The sequence below is a fragment of the Paralichthys olivaceus genome, chromosome 18 (assembly GCF_024713975.1).
Source record: "Paralichthys olivaceus isolate ysfri-2021 chromosome 18, ASM2471397v2, whole genome shotgun sequence".
Taxonomy (NCBI): Eukaryota; Metazoa; Chordata; class Actinopteri; order Pleuronectiformes; family Paralichthyidae; genus Paralichthys; species Paralichthys olivaceus.
The window spans coordinates 13,756,728-13,781,697 of record NC_091110.1 but is presented as its reverse complement, the minus strand read 5'-3'; the positions used below and the strand labels follow the sequence as shown (position 1 = coordinate 13,781,697).

The following is a 24,970-nucleotide window of genomic DNA, read 5'->3' as shown; positions in this document are numbered from 1 at the left end:
GACGAGCAATTATTTTATTTGAAAAAAAAGGAGTCGTTATGTACAGTACGTAAGAAAAACATGAGATCAGTCCTAAATCGGTTCTTGTCTTTTTTGCTTTTCAAGGCCCCGTTAGACATAACAGGAGGATCCGAATACCGAGCATTCCTGTACAGCATTCGACAGACGACAATTAAAAACATTACATCTTCCTCTTCATCACCAGTTTGCACATATCAAACCTAAACCAGCAGGCGTCACCTTGGTCTCAAGACACACACAATAAATGCTTTCACTTGTGTGTGTCTGTTCCTGTTACATTGTGGTGTTTTATGCTGAATGAACATTACCCCCTGCTGGACAATAGTGGGAACTGTCACATGAGCTCACCTCAAATATGGTTCAGACCAGAGAATGGGACATCCACACATCCATGAGCTCTAGGGCTAGAGTTATATATATATGTTTATTTTTTGGAATTATTTATTGATACCTGATGTGAGTTTCATTCATATATAGATTATCAGTTTGGATAAGAAAAATTGAATGCAATACCTGAAATTAAATGATTGCATAGGCCTGACAGTTGGCTCCAGCCATCTCAGGGCCACGTGCTGTTAATACAGCGATGATTTAACACGGAAATTCAAACCAAATGTGACATCACAATTCAGATCTTTTCGGCTCTATTGCAGAAACACAAATTTAAAACAGACCAGTAAACTCATTCTCTGCAGCAGGGATGTGTACTCAATTTCCTTAGTTTGGAATATTTCCAAACAGAAATGAGATTAAAGATGTTAAAGCAACATTTTACCTGATGCAACATTTTGCTTCAACCATTTTTATGATTTCCACAAATTGCAGCTCACATTACTGAAGCTTTTGTCAGTACTGATGCACATGTTCAAGTGAACTTTTCTTTAACTCTCATTAAAATGTTTGTGTTTAGCTTCACTTTGTGCTCAAGTTGCACAATATCACATGTACTCGTCAAGATGCTAAAACAGAATGAGGTTTGTTTTTAGCGAATCGCTAAAACCCTCGGACAGACGTTGCAGCGTTGCTATTGCAAATGTTTCATCTCTGATGCATTTATTAATGCAGGCCTGATACATTTTTAATGGGATTTAATGGGACTGCTTGATACATAGTTAATGGGGTTTTATGAACACGGTTCCCTCAGAACAAGCACCAATGGATTCTTATGAGTTTGGTGAAGCAAAGTCTATAATATGCAGATATGGTTTGATCATATCAAATAAATAAGACAAACACATTGAAGATGAAAGACACACAGAAACAGAGGAGTGTAAACATACACACATGTGCACAGACTGTCACACACAGACACACTCATTCACACAGACAAAGCATCCATCTGATGTATGAGCCATGTTAAGTTACTGTTGTCTTTTCTGCTACAGTGTGCGACAGCAGTAGTCTGAAACAAGAGAGTGTCTGTGTTTTATTGGAGTCCTGTTTGGCCCTCGGGGGACACAGTACATGTGTCCATTTGTACCAAGCACAGGAGCCAGTCCCCCGTCTCCCCCATATTCTTCTCCTCTTTGTTGCCTTTTGAATATTTGAAGTGAGGAAGTCCACAGGGAGTATTTGGAGTCCACAGTCAGTGCAACACGTTATAAGTGCATAACCCTCTTTTCTGTGTTCCTAGTGCTCAACGCACACGTAGCTGCCTCTTCGTTCACTCTGACCCCTCCCAGCGTTCATACTGGACTCTTCCACATCATCCTCTGCGATGCAAAATAAGACCGTACGACTATGAGTAGGGAGTGCAGATGGGGGGTGTTAAATTTTTCTTTTGATGGCGGGCACTGAGGTGTGTGTTATAGCTCGCTCTGGCGCACAGGAGGCTCTAGCTTGTGAGATAGGGCAGTGAGAACCTTGTCGAACTTCTCGTAGCGCTCTGATTGGCTGCCCTCGGAGCCGCGGCTGCCCCACAGGAGGCGCATCTGGAACTCTGTCTGGAAGATCTCGTGTATTTCTCCTCGCTCCTGGAGTCCTGGAGAGGAGGAGGCGGAGGAACAGGAGAGAAGAGCGGAGAAGGAGAAGAGAGGAGGTTACTTTTTATTGTTGATATCATAATCATAAAAATCATGGTGATATCGGGGTTACCAAAAAAAATTACAAAACTTGATTGGGTAACAAAACATAAAACAAATCATGACTGTGGAAAATCTAATACTGAACCGTGGCTGATTTTATTTAAAAAAAACTGAATGAAATATAACTCGAATAAAATACAGTGAAAGGTTTTCAGGCCTTCGGACTTTTGAGATGGATTATATCCCATAGACTTTTCCAGAGGTAAAGAATGAAGCTGCTGATCTGATAATGGTCGTCACCCAGTGCCCAACAGAACCAATTCAAACTGAAGACACACCAACATCTGCAGCTGAAACTGTTCTAACATCTGTATGAAGTAAGTTTCTCTGCTCTGTTGATGAAGGTGCAGACTGAGGTCACGCTGATCAATAACGACACATAACAGAAAACACGGATGTGAATTGATAGTTTCTGAAGGACTGTTCAATAAACAAGTAATGACCTCAAACTGAGAACCAATAGGGAGGTATTGGGGATCAATACAGTCCACATCACAACCACACACACACACAATCATTATCATCATTCATTAAGCAAAATCTGTGATATCATAAATGCAATCATTATTAACACATTAACAGCATCAGATATAACAGTGATTGTTGAAAACCTTACTTCCTGCCCAGTCCAGGAAGGCTGGACTTAGGCCACTTCTGAACCAATAGGAGGCCTGGATTAGGGCCTGTTAACTTGTTCTGTTTGCTACACGTTGACCTGCTTGTTATACTACCTGTTTCTTTGTTTAAGAGTTAAATATTTTTAACCCTAGCTTTAATTTGTCTTTAAGCCATTAAAGCAACGCTATGCAAGTTTTACCTGGCAACAGCGCCCTCTGCAGCCACGCAAAGTTAAAGTTAGAGCAAGAGCAGATGCTGAGGGTGTAGAGTGGGAATTAAAGTTACATCATTCTCACTGTTCCAAGTCAGTGAATTATCAAACTACATTTGAATTCTCCTCTGGTCCTTATCCCCATGCAGATACTAATCTACAATCTAATCTAACAAAAATAAAAGCATGTGGTGGGGTCTTCCCTGCACTCTTACCCTGCAGTTTGCCCTCAGTGTTGCTTCTGTAGATTCCCCCGTGATGTGCGATGGTGCGAGCTGCCTCCAGGTGATACATGACCACGTCTACTCCGACCTCGGCACTCTCCCACGGCTCCAGCGCCTCCCCGAGAGCAAGGCCGCGCTCCAACAGGGACAGGACGGGAATGATGTGGGGGAAGGACGTGTTGGACAGAGTACTGGACTCTGTGAGCAGAACAAGGTGGTGAGGTGTAATATGAATTCCTTTAACTAACTTATATTACTACATGTTAATGAGAATCTCACCTTTGCCATCATTCATATTCTTCATGAAAGGTTTGAGTTTCTTCTCATATAGAATGGCGCCCTCTGTATGTCTCTGCCGTAACGTCACCCAGGTCTGCTCCAGGCGGGAAATCTGACGTAATGAACGACACAGCAGCAAATGTAAGAATGTTTCTTGAGAAAAAAGGGATGGAAACGTCTGGATGTTTATAAACCTGTAAGTCGATCACCTGTGGCAACTCCAGGGCTCTCATCACAGCAGCGAAGCCAAACATGTTTCCCATGTTGCTTTTCAGCTCGGCTGCTAACTGGATGGTTTTATGGAGCAGGGCTGCTCTCTCCTCAGTGCTTCCAGTACAGCCAAGCAGGTCCACTGCCATCATGATAGACATGGTGTAGAACCTGGAGAAAGAGGAACACAAAAGATGTAATATGATGCCTCCCACTGAGTATTTATCGAGTTGGCTGTTTAGCTTTAGAATGACTGAGGAATATTTGTTGTAATGCACAAAAGCAGTGGGGAAAGAGGAGGGAGAACAGAAGATGAGAGGAGACGAAAGATTTGGAGGGCGAGGATAAGAACAGAAGACTGAAGACAAGAGATAAGAGGCAGGAAGTGAAGAGCAGAGATAATCAATATCTGAATTAATGAAGACGTCACTGTTGGATGCAGAAAGGAAGACAGCTGGAAACTTGTGTTTGTACCTCTCCAGTAGGTCAAGTCTCAGCTGGTGTCCGTGTGGAAGCGTCAGTAACTCCAGCCCTGAGGACACTCCCATCATCCTTTGCGTCTCTGAGGTTACACCCAATATTCTGGCCACCTGCCCGGGGATTAAGTATTAGAGTGTTAAAATGTGCATATGAATTTATATTTAATTGCCTTTGTATGCATGTGTGCTGCATGCTGTGTGTGTGTGTGTGTGTGTGTGTGTGTGTGTGTGTGTGTGTGTGTGTGTGTACCGTGCAGTCCACCATGGTGATGTGTTTGGCCACCGTCCTGGCATCCACCTCAGCCAGCAGCTCTTTGACTCTCTTCAGCACCGACATCTCCAGAGGCTTGTTCTCAGCTGGCATGAGGCACGACTCGTACCTGCAGCGGAGCATTGACACCGCATTAGAAAAGCAGGAGAGGACAAAAGGGACGATAAGGACACCGACCGCAAAGATAGATTGGCTACAGCAGAAATTCTAGCAACCTGGAAGTCGTTGAAAAAAAACAAAACATGTAGTAACAACTTTTTAGATAAATCTTTGACTTTTCGGATCCTGAATTACAGCAGATATAGTGTGCAGCAGACGTAGAGCCAGAAATAGGTCAGGGCGACACAAGCCCACATTACTCACTGGAACGCCCAGCCAACAAACATATGTGAAATAAACAGAAAGGGAGCAAGTGAAACAAGGTCGGAAGCTGCTGGAAAGTGGCTCCCACAGACAGACACTCTTCTTTGAGCTGGTCACAGCACTGACGTATAACAACAGCTGTGATTAATGCACAAGGGATATGGGATAAGTGTGATTTCCATCTGATGTGTACTCTGTAAACATAATGTGCACGTTTGTGTGTCTTTGTGTCTCGTACCTGGACGGCCTGAATGAGGATGTCCTCTCCACCTGTGGTGCGCAGAACATCCCATCACCTTCCTCCCTCGCTCCCTCCTCCCTCCCTTCCTCAACTCGCAACCGCTCCACGTAGCCCTTCGCTGGGGGCTTGGGGGGTCCGGGGCAAGGTCTGAGGTCACAGTAGCTCCCCGCTGTCTCTGAGGAATGAGATTGGTAGCCGGGATGATGGGCGGGTGAGGAGTGTGCCGAGTGAGAGGTATGAGCGGGATGCTCCGGAGGGTTGCTACCAGCCAAGGGGCTGAGCTGAGGGTCGCTGGACTGACGCATCACTGGGGAGGGTGGGACGACGGCCAGGACGCGCCCCCCTGAGAGGGCTCTCTGCCTGGTGACTGCAAAATGACAGAAATATGAAATATGAGAGGGGGTGGGGGTCTATTTATTCTTTACTAACGCATCGGAGTTTGCAGGAACTTACTAGCACTATATGCAGGAGACAGTGGGGTCTCCCCGACAGGTGACAGGGGGCAGCGGTACTCCTGAATCTGGTCCATGCTCATCGCACAGTTCCGCATTGCGTCTTTGTGGTGGTGGATTGTCGACGGGCTGCAAACAAAGCATTTTTAGGATATAAAAAATCTTTGGGTTTGAAAGCTGTCAAGGTGCTGAAGGGAACATTGCGACGCAGCGCAACTCAGGGCGTCACATTTCTCAGTTTCAGAGGACAGGGACAGTGCGGTTAAGAATGTTAAGACTAAATATTGTAGGGTGAGAGAAGAGGGAGACGGTTTAGTTGGTGCAACCTTGTTCTACTTCGTTATACAAACATATTTTATTTATGAATTAAAAAAACATGTTCACGTCTTACAAACAGGAGCAGAAAACATAGTGCAGAGTGGCTATTTAGAACTAATGTTTAAGATGTATAATCATCATCTTTATCACATTATCAGCTCGAAATGTTATCAACAATTTCCCACAAATCTTTTCTTCCTAAAGATATGACTATCGTTGTTTTTGTCCAATACTTTAAAAGCTTGGAAAACTCCTTTCCATACTCCTCACGAGGCTACAATTTATCTCCACAGTGCAAAACATGTTTTTCTGCTCCTTCTTTGCAATTTGAAGTTCCAAACAACCTCATTCTATTTGAAACTTGAGTGCAGAGGTGGTCAGTTTGCAGCGTCACTACTTGGCGCTCGTTACTACGGGAGGTGCTGACAGTGTGTGTGAGGTGAGGGGGACCACAGGAAGGTGGGAGGTGAGTGCACTACTTCAGTGCTCAATCACAACACTGGTGTCACACAAACACACCACCTGCAGTTGGGCACAGGTTCCGGCTCTGGATCTGGTGGTGCCACCGGTGTCTCAACTGGGCTGGGACTGTCTGAGTCATCACTGATCATGTGTATAAAATAAAGTAAAGAAATGAAACAAGGGCAAATATGAAGACTTCGAGAAAAGTTAAATTATTGGATTCTCAGCTGTTGTTTTCATCCACCTCTCAAAAACCCAGACACTCCTCTTTCTCCCTGCTCACCTGTGAGGCATCATCTTCTCCGTCGTCAGTCCATCGTTCATGGTGACGCTGCGCCTCTTGATGTACGCTCCCCTCTGACTGGACGGCGAGTAGGCCGAGCCTTGTTTGCTGTTGGACAGGGAGAAGGTGGCCTCCAGGTAGCGCAGGGGGAGAGTCCTGCTCACGGGACAGTAGATGTGGACACCGCTGGACTGGGAGACCGGTTTGCGCTGGCCTATGTAGAACCGCACAAGCTCCTGGACCGAGTCGAAGCTGTCAGTCTCCAACATGTACTGCACCTGAGGATGAAGAGACATTTAATATGGCATCTTTGGATATTTAATATAACTACTGAAATTAGCCGGCACCTTGAACATAGATAAGATAGTGGAGGTGCAGGATTTAGAAGCTGATAAAGACCGTGGTCAAGACTAAACAGATGCTTCTCACATGTGGACACACTTTCACAGGTCAAACACAGATGTGCATGTTGATTAGTATAAATGGCGAGTTGAAACAAGCAACAATAAAAGTTAACAGACTGCACAGTACCTTGGTCTCATTGGATTTAACCAGGACTTTGCTGATCTTGAAGTGCATCACTTCATTGTTCCATCGACAGGTCAGAACATAGTCCCCCACACTGGTCAGAGAGTCCCGCACCAGGAAATCCCCGTTACGCAAAACCAGAGTCTCTGACACCTACACGGAGAAAAGAGACGTGTTTCTAAATTTGTAAAATGAGCCAAAACAACAACGCTGCAATCTCAAAGAGCTGGAAACAAACTTAGCTCAATGAGCAGGAGTGTGTGTGTGTGTTTATATGTGTGTGTGTGTGAGAACATTGTGTTACTGACACACTGACTCTTGAATAATTGAATCTAGAGAATCATGATTATTTACAACAATGCCTTTGTGTTGTTGAACAAACACAACTATCTCTCAAACACACACACACAACAGTCAGTCAACAGGGACGACGGCTAGAATGACTTTGAGTTCAGCACTTACTGTAAAATAAATATTATTAAGATTTGAACGTCAAAACAAACAAAAATGCAATCTCCCATTCATTCATGGTGAACGGATCAGCCTCAGGATGAATATGTTACTGATATTAAACCGATGTGTTGCTGCTGGTGTCTGCGAGGAGAGATCACACATATTGATCCAGCAGTCATGTAAGAAACACATTTTAAAGCTTCCTGCAAAGAGAGCACCATGTAAGAGCACCACTGACCAACAGGAGGCAGTATATACACAGATTAAAAAGTCAACCCCAGCACAGGATGCTTTTTAAATATTCTGACGAGTTTTTGCAGCTGAATTTGAAAATATATGGTTTATTTTCAGTTTGGAAGAGATTGCATTAAATAAAATGAGAGAAAGGAAATACACACTGGTCCATATGCCCGTGACTTATATACATGCAGGGGGACGTCTTGACTTTTAAAGGGAAGAGCAACAAACAGGAAACAAGAAAGAAGGAAGGATGAGACTTAGGGACGCCAACATATTCTGGTACAGGAGATGTAGTCATTAAGTATTGTTTATTCAGGGTTTCCCCAACTTTACACTGGGGCAAATCCATGAATCCATGAATATTTTATGTAAATTAAAAGAGGGAAGACTCACAGATGGCTGATTTGAATCTCTCTCTCTGTGTGTGTGTGAGAGAGAGACAGAGACAGAGTGCAGAGGCCGATCAAGACACAGAAGCTGCATCTATTTACGAGTACCCTCCACATGTGCATGCAGCGTGTGCGGGTGCAGGGGTCTGTTGTTGTGTGTCCTTGTGTATCTGCGTCTTAGTCACCAGCTGTGAAATTCGATTGCGCACATCAGCAACACGTGCAGCTGTCTGTTTGGCAGAGTTTCCCCTCCTTCTGAACGCTAAAGCAATTTCTACTGAGCTGTGACAGATGATGGGATTCATTAATCAGTGTCATTCTGTGTGTAAAGCATTTAAACTGCGCTTCCAAAGCCAGAGAGTTTGGCCGAGTAAGTGCTGAGCTAATATTGTTGGTTGACAACCACATCCACCCACACAGAGACGTTTATTATACTTTTATCTCAATTCATTCTGACTTTTTGCATTTTTATTTCACTGTGAACACTGAGGAATGGAAAGTTCAGTGTTTTGTTTTCTTTGGCTGTGGGTTTTGACTTTTTGACACATTACTTTTGATTGTAATTCATCAAAGCACAGTATAAAACTTTACAAATGAAGCTAATATTTATTTTGAAACATATCTTTTGATCACATTTTCAATAAATGTTTTAATTGTTTAATGTCCATATAATAATGACAAAACTCCTAATATAGTTGTCTTGTTTCTGAGGTGATGTTTGTCTCTCTCTTGTCTTTGTGAAGCAGAGACCACAAGATAATATGATAAGTATTTTTGTTAGATGACTAAAACTATGACTAATCTATAAATCAGCAACTACACAGTGTTGCAGCCTGTCGCCTCACAGCGGGAAGGTTATTGGTTCCAATTGTGGATCGGACAGGGCCTTCTTCTGCAAGTTCTCTTCACTGTAGTGGTGAATGTGAGTGCTTTTTATATACTACTGTGTGTGTGTATGGGCTGTGAAGCATCGTACACAAGCAGTGTGTTACCCTAAGGGTGTGGTATTGCCTCGGAAAGTGTTTGTGTATCCATCTGTTACCAAACATCCTTTCCGAACTTCCAGACTAATGTAATGTACTCCACTGTACACTCTATATATTGATTTTACAGGGGTCTTTACATTGTGTGTGTGTATGTGTGTGTGTGTGTGTGTGTGTGTGTGTGTGTGTGTGTGTGTATACCTCTCTGGGAATGTGCCCATGGTACCAGCCATGGCTCCTGATGTCAGCAGGGCTCAGTTTCAGCTCCTCCTCCAGCTCCTTGCGAAGTTTCTCTGGAGGAGACTCCAGCAGGTACTTCTCCTTGGAGAACTGCATGAGGCAAACAAGCAGAAGGAAACACAACATCAGTGGGAGAGAGTTTACACGAGAGTAGACACACTCACACTCATTGTCTAGGTTTAGATGCAGAGTTTATGTTTAACTTTAATTTATTCAGATAAATCCCACAGACATTATGAGCTCAATTCCAAATGGGATCTGACTACTTAACTAGAATATATAAATACTTATTTTAATATTTACAGTACAAAAAGTAGTACAGTGGGAGAACAAATATGTGTGTGTGTGTGTGTGTGTGTGTGTGTGTGTATATGGGTGTGTGGTTGGTATCATTTGTACAAATACACAGACATGCAGAGAAATGTACACCTGGGTTACAGAAGGCAACTCTGCAGGGAAGCAACACTGCGTGCTGCCTTCCACAGACACAGACACACACACGCACGCACACACACACACACACACACACGAACACACACGCACACACACACAAACCAATCCAATCGACCCTGACCTGATTACGAAGACACAAATCATCATGAGTAAGCTCTTATTGTTCTCATTTACTGTGGAGACCTCGCTCTTACTTCTGAGTGTGGTCATTCAGGATGGCTTGTAATAACAAAACACACACACAAAACACACACACACACACACACACACACACACACAAACAAATGGATCAGATTTCAGATTTCAAAGCTTCCTATTTCTGTTTGCACTATAAGAACGGCCCTCGGGGGAAATCTGGCTTGTAAAACATGAAAATAAATTCCACTGAGCATTTTCATAGTTATTTACCGACAAATACTCCACAGTGCTGTGTGTGTCTGTGTGTGAGCGAGAGGATGATAACAACAAGTCGGGTGTCTAAGCAAATATTGACACATAGTTTGGTTGAGTCCACACAATGGAGGGGTAGAAAGATAAATAAAAGCGTTGTATTTTATTTGTCTTATCGTTAAGTGCTCTACACTTTAGTCCTGAAGATACTGTGTGTTCTCATGTCGGATCTACCTGAGTATTATTTTCTCAGGGAAATCCCACGCTGGGACCTCGATGTTACGTGACGATGCCATAACAACCGTTGATTTTGGAGAGGCTGAGTTCAGATGGATGACGTTAGATGAGAGGCAGAGGACACACACACACAAGTACGCAAACACAAATATTGCACAACACAGAAAATCCACACAGGAATAAACAGAGAAAGGAAATCATCTGCACTCTTCCAATATGACGAGAAATGAGACTAGAGACCAAAACAAACAGTAAACAGCTTCGTCGCTAAGGCCAGCCTGTCATTCCTCCTAATATTTTCCTTCATCTCTCTCTCTCTATTTCTGTCTCTGTGTTTTTCTCTCACTTTCTCTCAGTCACAGTCCCTGTTGCCCACAGCTCATCCTCCTCTTCATCATCCTCCACGACCATAAAGTTTCAGTTTATTGTTGGACAAAGGGAGAGAAAGAGAGTGTGTGATGAGGAGGGGAAACTGTGATGATTTGTTTGTGTGTGCAGTGTTTCCATCCACCAGATTTAGCATGTGCGTGCGATACGAGACGACAAGGGCCAAACAATCGATCTTATCGTCTCCGGGTCACTGCGAAATGAAATTATTAACTTCCTCCTCTCCCTGCTCCTCTTCTCTGCCCTTCTCTCCTCTGCCTTTCCCCTGCAGTCCTCAGGGGGGAAGATGAGAGGAATATCGCCATGGAGGCTCAGTCTCCCAGATTAGATTTGAGGTGTGAGTGTGTGTGTGTGTGTGTGTGTGAGAAGTAGAGAAGAGGCCAATAAAAGAGCAGAGAGGTCAAGTGTGCAGTTATTGCTTTTCCTTGTCTCTGTGGAAACCCAGAGGAGGCTGTGCCACTGAACTGATGCTCAACAATGAACTGTGTGTGTGTGTGTGTGTGTGTGTGTGTGTGTGTGTGTGTGTGTGTGTGTGTGTGAAGGCTTATGGGGCAAATTGAAATGTCAGTGGGGTTCTATTTATGATATGGTTCAAGCAATGGACTGACATCAGAGGGACACGTTGACAGACAGACTGGAAAATGGACAGATGATCAAAAATTATTTGACAAGGACATTATTATATTCTAACATATGATATGTAAATATGACGGTGGACTTTTCCTTTCGGGCGTTTTCGAGAGTCGAGACGTTGGAGCTCAGAAAAGGTGATAATAGAAAACTGGGTTCAGAAAAATACAGATGACAAAAGACACAATGAATAAGGACGATGGGAGACATTGACAAAGACTGACATGATATTTCTAGAATGTTCCAATGACTGGGTGTGTGCCACACTTACAGCCCCACTATGGTGAATAGGTGGTCGCCATGGGAACATGTCATTGTGTTTGTTGCCTTGCTGGTTTGCATCTTCTTTCAACTACAGAAGCAGTAACTACAACAATCAATGGTATTTCCTCTACTACAATACTTATAATACAACTATTTAAGGTTTACTTATATTATTATAATGTATTCTTCTCTACAATAAAATGATTTTAATTATGTTTACTGCTAATACTACTTTAACCGCTACTAATATGTATTAGTATTATTGATACTGCTGTAATTACATACTATGTTATTTTTTAAGTGGTTTTACTGTGTTTTTTTAAATTTGTGATGCACTTTGTAACTTTGTTTTGAGAAGTGCGATAAAAATATGCTACATAAAGATATTATTCTTATCATTAAATAAATAAAATATAAAACATATATAAAATATATATATATTGCTATTATAAAGTACTGTTTATGTTGATAGAATTTCCCTGCCATGGTTCTTCTGCTTGGGCTATGGATACTATTAGTACTTTTATTATACTCCTTGTACAAGTAACTATTGTTACTTTAAATGTAACTAGTACTATTTTCCATCTCTGCAGTAAAAGTAGCTGCAAAGAAAGAAAACTGAGATATGAATAAATATAAAGGCAGACTTATTTACTTTGTTGTGTATTTCCTGTTGGTTTAAGAGCGACATAAAAGCACAAGATCATATTACATCTGAAATGTGTGTAGACTGAATGCATTTATTCAATAACTCAACAGGCAAAAAACAGATCTGATCGAGAGATGGACAGTTTTAAGAAAAACAGACGGGAGAGGAAAAGAAGCAGACACACAGCAGAGACGTCCTTAGACAGACCGACAAAACAATCAGCATACATAAAGACAGGACATCAGACATTCAGGAAGGCACGGAGGCAGACACACACACACACACACACACACACACACACACACACAGGGAAAAGAAACTCATTAATGTAGACAGAGAGGCAGACACGCAGGAAGACAGGTAGCCCATTAGCAGATGAGAGAGTTTAGGCAATTTAGCAGCTGATGCAGGACTTTGCTTTCCCAGGGGGGTGAAGAGAGAGTGTGTTATTGTGTATGTGTGTGTGTGTGTGTGTGTGTGTGTGTGTGTGTGTGTGTGTGTGTGTGTGTGTGTGTGTGTGTTGTGTGTGTGTATTCATCCATAGAGTGCATATGTGTGAGTTCTACATGGGTGGTACTATTAATGGATGGGGGGGCTCTCTTTTGGCTCAGATATATTCATTACAAAGGGGGGGGGGGGTATAACATATACTTTAAATGGATGGAGGGGGAGTCAGGGAACAGGCTATAGGGGCCATGGAGGAGTGTGCGAATGTGTGAATATGAGTTATAGATAACAACCCAGTGTGATCCATCACCCAAGTTACACCAACATGCGCTCAAGCCCCTTTTTGCTCACTGCAGGCCAATTAGAGGGTTTCGTCACTGCACCCTCCGCGGCTAAAATAGACTCTGTTATCACTCAACATCAGTAAGAGAAAAAATGGACCACCTAAAAGGAAAATAAATGAAAGGGATGATAATGGGAGAAAATCTAAATATATGCACATATTTATACATATATAATGTAGACACACACACACACACACACACTCAAAGGTGCTTTATTTCAGCATGTCGTTGACTTGTGTGTGTTCTTGTGCTGAATTGATTATTTCTATGTTTGATATTACTTTGTCCAGTTTGCATGATTGCATATTATTTTAAATACAGCCGGGTTCACAGATATAAAATGAAGTTAATGAACATTATTTGATGAGACAAGTATTCATTGAAATCAAGAAATATACAACCACAGGTACAATGCAGCACAGATGAGTAGAGTGTTAAAGGAGACGTATTCTGATCATCCTCTGGTTCATAATGTGAGTTAGTGTTATTACAGGCTCTAATGTTATTACAGGCTCTAATGTTATTACAGGCTCTAATGTTATTACAGGCTCTAATGTTCAGAAAACACATCACTTTAGTTTTAGCTCCCGATAAATACCCGGTCTGCTCTGATTGGCCAGCTGACCTACTCCATTGCAATTGGTCAACCGCTTCCAGCAGGTGGAGGAAATGTCAGCCTCCGCTCCCGCTTTACCCGGCTTTGCTAAGGGGAGTGCCAGACAAGTCGCAACGCTAGCGTCACATGACATCGCATTAATGCAGAAGTATGTAGGGAACTGCTGACGAGGTGTTTCAGGAGCTTCAGGAGTTTCCTTCAAACTATATAACAACACTAGAGGAAAGCTCCTTTAAATGTGGCAGAAATCAGCATGTTGTAGTTTGTTTCTGAAGTAGTTTGCGAAAACATGGATGAGAAAGGAAAAGGAAGATAACGGTGGTATAAAAACACGCCAGGGGAGAAAAAAGAAAAAGTAAAGTCTCTGGTGTTTATCAGCATGTAAACAAAAACAGTACAATTAATTATTAACGTATTCTGAAAAGAGTGCAGCACTCACTCATGTCAGAATGCACCTTCTTTCTTTTGCTGCTCGTGGGCTAGCCTCTAACCCCGTCGTCATGGTAACACACTGTGTGGTGGTGGTGGTAACGGAGGCAGTGGGGGGAGGAAAAAGGCACACACACACACACACACACACACAATGATGTGAGGGGTCCTAATTCTGAGGAACCTTGCTATCCTTTCATCAGCCCTGTCTTTCTCCTCCTGCCCCCTCAAACTGCATGTCTCCTCTCTTTTGGGATGATTGAGACCAGGATTAATGCAGAAAGGCCCTTGAGTTCTATCTCCTATTACACACACACACACACACACACAGGCATGTACACTTTACTGGGGTTTATACATATGTGCGTGGTCGGTATCACCCCTCTCCAGACTGGTGTAATCCCTCTGTGCCCTCCAGCCTGATTTCCACTGTTATATTCACACTGGTTCACACGGGTATAATGGTCTTTAACTTGCATGTAAAATGATATGAGCGGCAGAGGGAATGCTGGTAACATAAGGCTTTTTAAATGTACCCTTTATTTGTACTTAGCAAGGTGAGGATGGCATTGAATCCAAGTGAAGGAAATTGCTTTTGCAAGGACGCTGAAAAGTTTATTTGACACCTTGGATTTTTTATTACATGTCAAACTAAATTCTTATACTTTATACTGGGGAGTGGTTTGTGTGCTGGAGCATTCAGATGTTCATTCACCTGTATTTAGTCTTTAAAACATTTGATATAAATGTAATATAATAATGAGAGACTAATAAGAGACTTATTCAAGTCTTATAATAAGCCAACCTCTTTAATGTGACTTTTTGTCCTTCATGAATATTCTTACAAATTTAATGCCATGACCAATTCACCAAGAATCATCACTTCATCCTTTACCATCAAACTGACGGTTGAAACCCTGAAAAAATGCTATGTATATTTGTGTAAGTACTTCCTATAGTGGTAGTATGCAATATCAAATAAATAAACACAGGGAAAAACATACATGAAAATGATTGTGCTGACATCTCATGTGATCAGACAACCAGCTACTCCCACACGACTGGTACAGAGACACAGAGAATATGAGACTGATAACAGTGACCTTCTACTGTCGTCAGGAATCAGCATCTCCCACCAACACACACACAAACACACACACACACACTGAAGACAATCGCCCCTCGAGGCAGCTGATGCTGATGTGTACACAGTAGACCTATCACAGACACACAAACACACACTTACAGACACACACTGGTGAGAGCTGTCAGTCGGTGTAGTATCAGAGAAGAGACCCCCTGGATTGAGTGACAGCTGGTGAACAGGATATGACACACACCTACACTCCCACAGCGACTGCAGGAGGCACAGTGCCACTCTGCACTGCATGAATCCACTCTCTCTTTTTTTTTTTAAACAACTCTCTCTCTCTCTCTCTCTTTCTCCAGCAGCTCCGTCACGGTCTCATTCTTTAGTTTGGAACGTGAGAACCGACAGCGATGGCAATTTCAAAACTTTATTTATTGAGATTTGAAAAAGAAGCAACACCTCTGAACACACTTGAAAATTTACAGTGTGTATCAGACAGATTGGGTTTAAACAAATTCAGATTTCAACCTCTGAGGCTGCAGGCACGACCAATCAGAGGACGGGACGATGGCCGCTGCGTCTGAGAGATGGAACCCCAGGGAACAGAAAGTCTGCAGTTTCTTGTCTCCTGCTCATAAAACTTAATTGCTGTGACAACTAAAAGTGACCTTCATCAGCGTATCAACGTTTTTTTTATGAACTCCTCTCTCCTCTTGTGTGAATTATGGTGTCTGGACAGTGAGAACAATCTGTTCATCGAGATTACAGTGACTGACTCGAGCATAGACTGGATATCAAGATGGATGACATGACAGCTGCCAAAATGTGGAGTCAAATCTTAATCATCTTAATCACCCCCCTGGTGGCCGGCCGCAGTGTACGTCATAAATCCAGTCTCCTCCATATTAGCAGATGGGTCATGGATCATAATAACAAATCAAAATGTACCAAATACATTTTTCTCAAAGATGGCTGCTTTTATTTGAGGTAGTGTCTGTTTCACCAGTGAGTTTAGTTTTGAAAAGTTATTTGATGCTAAATAACAAAATCAAGGTAAAATGTTGTGATTGACAGCTTCACCTGAGTTGTGATTGGTCAAGCATGTGTATCATCAGGGTCGGCTGAACACCACAATCACTACTGCTCAGACTCGGCACCTGTATCTGGATATTTAAACATAATTTGTTCACAAGTGGAAACACGTTGTCCATCTTTATATACAGAAAAGTGATGGTTGGATTCGAATTGTGCCAAAAGATTAAGACGACAACTAAAAATAAAGTGTTGTAAGATTTAATACCTTAATGCAACGATCTATCTTCTTGGCCCTGAGCCTCTGCTGTTCTTACTTTAATGTCTCCTCCTCTATGAGTCACCTCTTCTCCTGCTTTTTGTTTCTGGCAAAAAAAAAAGTCCTATTAAAGCGTTTTCTCTCCAATCAACCTGGTGAGCAACATCTATCAGCACTTTGATGAGAAGACCATAACTGAGGGTGAAGCATGAGTGTGTGTGTGTGTGTGTGTGTGTGTGTATGTGTGTGTGTGTGTGTGTGTGTGTGTGTGTGTGTGTGTCATCTTGCAAAAAGATATATGCTGACAATCAGCTGCCTAAAGGGCTGAATGTCCTCTGTGTGTGACTGTGCTGCGTGGTTGTGTATTATATTATTATAATGTGCATCTCCACAACACCAACACTCCTGTGAATTTAATTGTGTCTTTCTCGGTTCATTTATCTTGGTCTTTTAAAATCTGTCGAGTGTTTGCACATGACAGAGCTGTCGGCGATGATGAGAAGGAAAACAAACACACACACACACACACACACACACACACACACACACACAAACTAGACATCACAGACGGCAAAAGAAATCGTAAAAATGTTTTGATCCTCACAAACATGAACAAATGGAGAAACACTAACATGATTGCGTGCAGATATAAATGCACATGGCATGCTGCTGCACACAGACACACAATCGGCCACATACACACACAAAGGAGCAGGGAAGATTTTAATGATGTCTGACTGTTAAGTACGACTCCTGACTGCACGGCTCTCCCTCGCCTCCTAACCCCACAGTTTCCCTGCTAAACAGGCCTATAGGCTATATTCTCTCTTACACACAAACACACACACACGCACAAAAGTGTGAGAGGAGTAAACACTCAGTTCCCCAAAGTATCAACACAAACACAAACCCCACAACCAAGCAGAAAAATTTGTAGATGTACACAAAGACTCCACATTATTGCACACACATACACAAACACACACAGACACACACTGTTATACACAGGTAAAAAATAGAGGTGACACTGTCCGATACTGAAGGAACCGATGTGATGCCCTGTTTAGTTATTACAGAAACAGACTGGAGTGTTGGTGCAGCCCAGACACTGATTAGAGGTTACACAGATTCAATTAGACATTTCTCCGGATGAAATGAGATAGCCCGCTTGAACCTAATTCAATTCAAATGACTTTAATACCTCCGCTAATGGCACAGCAATGCACACACACACCCACTGCATTGCTGTAAATGGATACACACACAAATTAAACACAAACACATTCACGGTTTTATGGCAGGGGCTCGTCCAGTGACTGAGGCGCAGAGAGCTGACGACTAATTGGTTGGGTTTTATCCTTCTTCAATGGGATCATACATAAACACAATTGTCTTGGCCCCTCTCCTGAGTTCAGTTTATTTGCATAGACTGTTTATAAAACTGGACATAGACTCCAGGTCCAAAAAGTGAAGCCAAATGCGGAAGTGCCTGAAACATGTATTCTCTCAAATGATCAGCAGGGGCTGGTTTCAAAAAGTATAGGGAGTCTATCAGAAAAAGACCCTATACCTCTCACTTGGGTTATAACGTCAACACTAGATCAAAGTCTTCCTCAGTACAACATGATGTTCATTTTGTAAATTATTTTCCCATTTAGAGGAAAATACATTGTAAGGCACATAGTTGATTAGTGTATTATCTTTTCATAGGCTGACAAATGCAAGTGCAACTTGGTTTGTTTACTTAACATATTCACATACAATCCCTCAAAGGATAAGTGGTATGAATAACAGATGGATGGATATTCACATACAAGTATCAACTAGATTCACATGTTCTTTATTGACTTATTTTGCCAATGGGCTTACCATAGCAACATACTGTGGTATGGTAGTGTGTTGCTTGACTGCAGATATCTGTTATCTGTGTGTTTGTAATGTGGAAAGACTGTGGAGGCAGTAAAAGACAGATGTCCACAAAACAAAATCATTGCCAGACATAAAATAAGGCACACACACACACCCCACTCCCGTACTGTCAACTCAGCAGTACCACACCTTAGATGCTGTTGCCACGGTAACTCCATAGTTTGCATGCCCCAGCTGGTGTTTCCCCCAAGGACGAAGAATGTATGGGTGTGTGTGAGTGCGTGTGCCAGAGAGAGGTTAATGTGCCCCGTGTGTGCTTTGCTCCGTCATGTGCAGTGGGGTGTAATGAAGAGGAAAAAATGGCAGGTTGGGAGCAGTTATCATGCTTTCCCATTGTGTGTATGATTATGTGTGAGTTTGTGTGTGTGTGTGTGTAGCGTTCACTATATTGGCGACATCAGTTTTCTCTATAGGAAAATTGATCGTTTCTCCCTGAATGGAGACGGCACAACTTTGATTGAAAGGCAGTAAACAGAAGATGAAGCGAGTTAAAACCAAATACCATAAAACCCTTTAGATCCACTTAACTGCCAAAATCTGACCCCAATCCAACTTAATTAAAATCCAATAGTAAAACCACAACACAAGCTCACACAGAGCACCACACCAGAGTAAACAAGTGCGGCCCACTTCATCACCACGATTTGTTCTATTCTTCTTACCATGAGTCATGCTTTAAATTTACTCACAGTGCAGTGTGTGGTTATCTGGGTGTTGACAGGATTTGAGACAAGTACAACATTTACTTGTGGTCGTGTTCTGTTTCGGCTGCTCAGTTTTGTTTTGACTTCACACCACACAGGAACAAATCATAGCCAGTGCACAGTATATACTGTTTATATAGATACAGTATAAATCCTTGACTCAATCATATGTCTCTTATATCGTGGATCTTGTAGAAACCGGCTGATCACAGTGAGTGAAGGCTTTGCTTTGCTTGATTTCCTGTGCATCACACACTTCACCTCTCCCTCACCGCGCTGCAATTTATAGACCACTCAGATGTAGAAGAGAAACACTCACCTGACTCATCATATGGCTTTCCTATACTTCACTGCCTCATCTTCCACTACGTCTCCCCCCTCCCACCCTGTGTTAGTCAAATACTGAAGCCCTTCTCCACACTTCTCATCTTTTATCTTGACATATTGAGCTCTTTATTTGATTGTTTATCTTCCTGAACTCGTCTTGTTCTTTGTGTTTCCTCCTCATCCTGAGACACATCTACCTGTCTGGAGATAAGACAAAAGCTGTGTTCCAATTCATGGGCCGCCTCTTTCAGAGGCTGCATCTGAAGACGCAGCGTTGCGACTGTCCCATTTTGAAGGCTCCTTTAAAGGTGGCTGACAAATGCGTTCTTCCCCGAGCAGTGAAGGATCCAATGGATTCTTCTCAGGCCATACTCTCCAAGGATTGGCCAACGTCCTAAGAGAACACTAGAATACAGCCATCGTGGTCTTATGCATAGACGTCAAAGGAGTCAGACCCTGATTCTGAGCTCAAACAGTAAGTGCAGGGAAGTGGGTTGTCTCATTTCCTGTTTGGTCGGACAGGCCACAGTCCAGGGTCAGTGTCCATGAGTGATTGATTGGGTGAGTGTGTAATCAAGTTGCACTTTAGGACAAACCGTAGCTACATCCCAGAGAAAAGATTCTGCAGTACATCCCTGCCTGGTAGATTCACACCTCTCTTTGCGGCTGCTCTGTTCACTGGGTGTCAGAGAGCAGCAGTTTATTACCCAGACGCAGGCTGTACATTATGTGTCAGATAAAACGCTGCCTCCAGCCATCCACTGCAGCCCTGCACCTTTACAGACTTCTACCTGGAGGATCTGCATCTGTGAACGAGCCACACGTTAAATGGACTTTACCCCGTCAGCTCCCTGCTACTTTAACATCTGGGTGTGCAGTTTCCTACAGCTGCATCAAAAAGATAAAGAGTTAAAAACAGCTGACACCAGACAGAATGCAAATCTATGACGCGATGACATCATATGCCAACTCACTCCATCACATTTTCTCCTCTTCCATTTCTTTACCCCGAATCAACTCAGTCTGTCTTCCCTGCCAGCACATCCACCCACCCCCTGCTCTAACCTGCCATCTCTCAACCGCACATCATATCATTCCCACTCTCCGTGCACTTTCCCTCATCGACCCACTCAGCCGCTCTGTCAGTGTGTGGTTGTTTGTGCGCGCAAGTGTGTGTTGGTGCCGCACAACAGCAGAGGCATCACCTTGTTCCATCAGCAGAACAGAGAGAGAGAAACAGAGACAGAGAGGAAGAGAAGCAATATGTTAGGAGGTGGAGGAGGAGGAAGGAAATAAAAACCCTGTGTAGAAGAGTAAACATTCGATGAATCATTCCTAAATATGTATTTACATGGATCTAGATACTTTTTCTCTTCAGTAGTTCTGCAGATTTATTTTTTTTTTAACTTAAATGAAAGCAAGGAATTATCTGCTTTATGCAAAATCTTTCATCTCACAATTATCTGTTGTTCTTATTTTGAAATCAGGTCAAGATATGAAATTCCTACATTCTTCTGTTGAAGAAGAACTTTCTCTGATGGTAAAAGCGTATCCTCTTTTGTTTTCAATTGAAACAGGAGCTGTCGGTGTCCATGTCGACCAGGACCAGCTGGGACAGCTGAAAGACGCTTTGGGCAGTTTATTCACTCGGCTAGAAACGCATATCTAACCTTTCATTCTGGCAGCTCCGAGAGGGGCTTGTGATCGGTGGGGCAGAGGGTTGAAATATCATGAATGTCAACAAACTGGGAGAGTAAATGTTTCTAAATGCGACCTCATCGTGACAAATAACTTAATGGTGAGTTTTAAATGGACGCTGCGTCCGCTCCCTATAACAAAACACATTTTTCTGGCTCGGTCAATATTTCTGTAGAAAGACAGAACACAATCATTTACACACAGACACACACAATTCCCCCTGAGGGCTGTGCCACTCACTGTCATCCTCTTTTCTCCAGGCTGAACCATTAATGGCTAATTTAAAGGCGTTCAGGGTTAAAAGGTCATCACCCTGATGGATGGAGGGTCTAAGGGCTCATCAATATCGAGCATTATTTGTCTAAACCCACACACAATATATGTTTTAACCTATATTGCAACAATCAGATGTATATGTTGATGCACAGACACCCACACATGCATACACACATCTACATCTACAATCTATTCCATCCTTGCCATTCAACCAGGAGACAGAACCATTACCATCCATGCTAGCACCATTTATCTTGACAGTGACAGGTGTGAGGGGAAAACCACAAACCCACAATGCATTTCTCCAATGCAGTTAAACAGGAAAGGGACAAAAAAGGGGAATTGGAAGTGAGAGGTGGGGGCTGGTAAAGAGGGAGACGAGGACTCTGGTTGGTTAGAATTACAACAGAATTCTGTCTCCCATTGATTCTTAGCCTATATGGTTCGTATTCTACCACTTTACCAGTAATACTACTTCACTAGTTCTGCTTTACTTCAACAAAGGATGAGGCCCATGCCACGCAGCCTTGTAACCATGGATACAACACATATGGTGACACAGCATCGTATGAATTAATCAATGAGTGACAGCAGCGGATTAATCGGCTGAAACGCAGCCAAGAAATGGGATGCAAACCGAAACATGGACGCTCGCAAACAACCGCAGCCACAGCTTTTGATGTTTTTCAGTTTTTTCCTCATGCCACACAAAGTTAATTAAATTGTGTGTTTATTAGTTGTGATTTCTGTTTGAAATGCAGCATTGCTTATCCCTGGTGTTCAAGGATTAGGTTAAAATTTAAGCTTTAATACAAAAGTCAAATTGAATCAGATCAGGATGCAGAACCCTGACAGTCAGTGTCTGGGAGAGCTGCTCACTTTCTCCGAGCCCTGGAGGCGACCATGTCCAAATTCTGCTTCCAGTCCTGAGACAGAAACACATTGTGACCACATTTCTTTTATCAGACTGACGAGCAGCTGAGCAGGCCGCTTGTGTGTTGTGCTTCCCAAATATAATTTTTGGAAAGTTAAGTCCCTGAATCATCCATGTTTTCTCTGATTTATTAAACAGGACATGAAAGGATTTATACGACGCTGTGGTCTGCTCATTAAACATGAATCTGGAGCTAAGAGTTTGTTATCATAACTTAGCAAGGAAACTGGGGAGAAACAGCAACTCTTGCCAAATCTTAAGTAAAAAAATTGTTTTGTTAGCTTAAATTAGCACAAAAACTGGAGGGAAAGAGCTTGTCCAGCCTGAAATATTAACGATGGTTGGCTTAGCCTCATATCAAACACGGGGAAAGTGATTGGTAACACTGAAATTTCCATAAAGTAAAGAACCTTTGTTCCAATGACATGGATGTCATTATTATTATTTTATCTTTCAAAGAGGTAATGCGACAAAAAGCGAGGCAAGAACATCAGGTATTCATCAAGTACTCAACCAAACAGCTAAGAGTAAAAACATGTTTGCAACATTTTTTATCAACTGAAGAACATTTTCGTCAGCAGCTTTGTTGCAAGGTGACAGCGGGACAAGCAGGTGACGCAATAGGTAGACAAGACCGTCTTCTTTGGGTTCAGCCCACTTTGTTGCAGGATGCAGCCGGCGTTAGACTATGTCAGGAACCTATGATGCAAATAATCACTTTGGATGGAAGGTCACAGTAGGACAGTGTATTGTCAACATATTTATCTGTAGCTCGGTCACAGTGATATTCTACTCTCTGCTGTGTCAGTACACACACACAAACAAACACACACACACACACACACACACACACACACACAAAGACACATACATTTTGCCTTGTCATGGTGCAAGCAATGACCTTTTCTTCAGGCCTTGACACAGCAACACACAGCATGCAGAGGGATGAGATGATAGTGATGCTGATACAGTATAAGATGTAAGTGTAGAGGTAGAAAAGAGAGAGATGAGAGGTATGTACATAATAAAAAAAGAAATAATAGAGGAAAAAAAAGGAAAAAGTTACAAGCGGGAAAGATGAGAGAGGAGAGAGAGGAGAGAGAGGAGTGAGGAGGGGGACGCAACAAAAGAAAGTGGAGAACATGCATGATGAGATGGAAATGAGGAAGGGTTTGATCCCATAGGTAGACCACAGATGCATTTCAATGAGTTTTATCTCGCCATTACAAAGCGCGCACACACACACACACACACACACTTCAGTGCCCCTGCGGACCGGCAGAAAGAAGCACGCCCTACAGCTATGATGCCATTGGCCAGCGATGATGTCATCTCTTCCTGGAGGATGAGCAGCGAGCTGAACGATTGGCTGGCTGAGGCAGACAGCAGGAGAGCGGCGCTGAGATATCAATTCCATTCATACAGGGGCTGATGTGTGTGATGGTGTGTGTGTGTGTGTTGTGTGCGATCACTCTCCACAGGGGCATACAGGCAGTGCTATTAGGGCCATGTCCATCACTCAGAGACACAGACAGTACCTGCTCCCTGTTGGATGCTATCTGTCTCTCTCTCTCAAACACACACACATTAGAAATTTGCTCAAATGCAAACCATCAAATATGCGAGTAATCAAGCATGTACACACACACACAGTTGCACACACCCATTTGGTGGCACTTATGAGGGTTAGGATGGGTGTTGTCTCCCTGTTGTTACCGGGCTGTTGTCATGGTGATGCAGATGGAGCTTTTACTGCTTGCTGGGACTCTCACTTAGTGATACACACATGCAGCAACACATAGACACACACACACACACACTCTCTCTCACCTCCTTTCAATGGTATCTGCACATATACACCTTTTGAGAGCAGGCTTGCCCTTGCAACAGCTCATAAGTAACAGAGTGTGTGTGTGTGTGTGTGTGTGTGTGTGTGTGTGTGTGTGTGTGTGTGTGTGTGCGTTAGTGTGTGAATAAAACACCCCCATGAGAGACACTAGACACGTTCCTCTAAGAGATGCTCATGGGAAATTAGCCCGCGATAGCCTGTTACAAAGCGCTGCGCGTTCACTCTCCTCCTTCTCTTTCTCTCTTTCCTCCTTACACACGTTTTGCACTCCCCTCCCCCTCTTCACTTCCCACACCTCCCACACCTCCCACTCATCACTTTTTTAGTGTATGATGTCACTCGCAGGCCTGTAATTGCCAGTAGAGCTGTAGGGATTTCTTCCAAGACTTCTACGTGTGAACACAAAATGCAAAACCAGCCCTGAATCTTGATTGTACTCGAGCATGAACTGTAGTTACAGGTTTATATGAAGAATGCAGCACACATAGAAGAGATGGATACAAATCCAGATACCACAAACCGAGGGGAACCATAATGATGTAATTAAAGATGTCCTGATACAGAAAATAATTGCCTTGCTGGAGGACGTTCTTTGCCTGCTCCTTGTCCATCACTCATTTATACATGGAAACTTCCATTGCTGCATAGAAATAGAATAGAATAGTAACTGCTATCTA

General features: G+C 42.8%; 1 protein-coding gene across 5 annotated transcripts in view; it reads right to left on the bottom strand.

Annotated features, from left to right (window-relative positions):
- The window catches only part of sh2d3ca (SH2 domain containing 3Ca), a 46,957-nt gene continuing 21,987 nt past the window's right edge, over nucleotides 1-24,970 (bottom strand). For 3 of the 5 annotated variants that reach the window (XM_069513843.1, XM_069513845.1, XM_069513844.1), the window contains 12 exons: nucleotides 9,311-9,439; nucleotides 7,048-7,197; nucleotides 6,517-6,794; nucleotides 6,291-6,374; nucleotides 5,455-5,582; nucleotides 4,999-5,368; nucleotides 4,377-4,506; nucleotides 4,122-4,237; nucleotides 3,647-3,818; nucleotides 3,438-3,549; nucleotides 3,150-3,356; nucleotides 1-2,002 (listed from right to left, as the gene is read on the bottom strand). In XM_069513843.1, coding sequence (XP_069369944.1) covers nucleotides 1,827-2,002; nucleotides 3,150-3,356; nucleotides 3,438-3,549; nucleotides 3,647-3,818; nucleotides 4,122-4,237; nucleotides 4,377-4,506; nucleotides 4,999-5,368; nucleotides 5,455-5,582; nucleotides 6,291-6,374; nucleotides 6,517-6,794; nucleotides 7,048-7,197; nucleotides 9,311-9,439 — 2,052 coding nt within the window. In that variant the 3' untranslated portion in view covers nucleotides 1-1,826. The remainder of the gene's footprint in view (nucleotides 2,003-3,149; nucleotides 3,357-3,437; nucleotides 3,550-3,646; nucleotides 3,819-4,121; nucleotides 4,238-4,376; nucleotides 4,507-4,998; nucleotides 5,369-5,454; nucleotides 5,583-6,290; nucleotides 6,375-6,516; nucleotides 6,795-7,047; nucleotides 7,198-9,310; nucleotides 9,440-24,970) is intronic. The other 2 variants (XM_020082595.2, XM_020082596.2) reach the window with 2 other exon arrangements.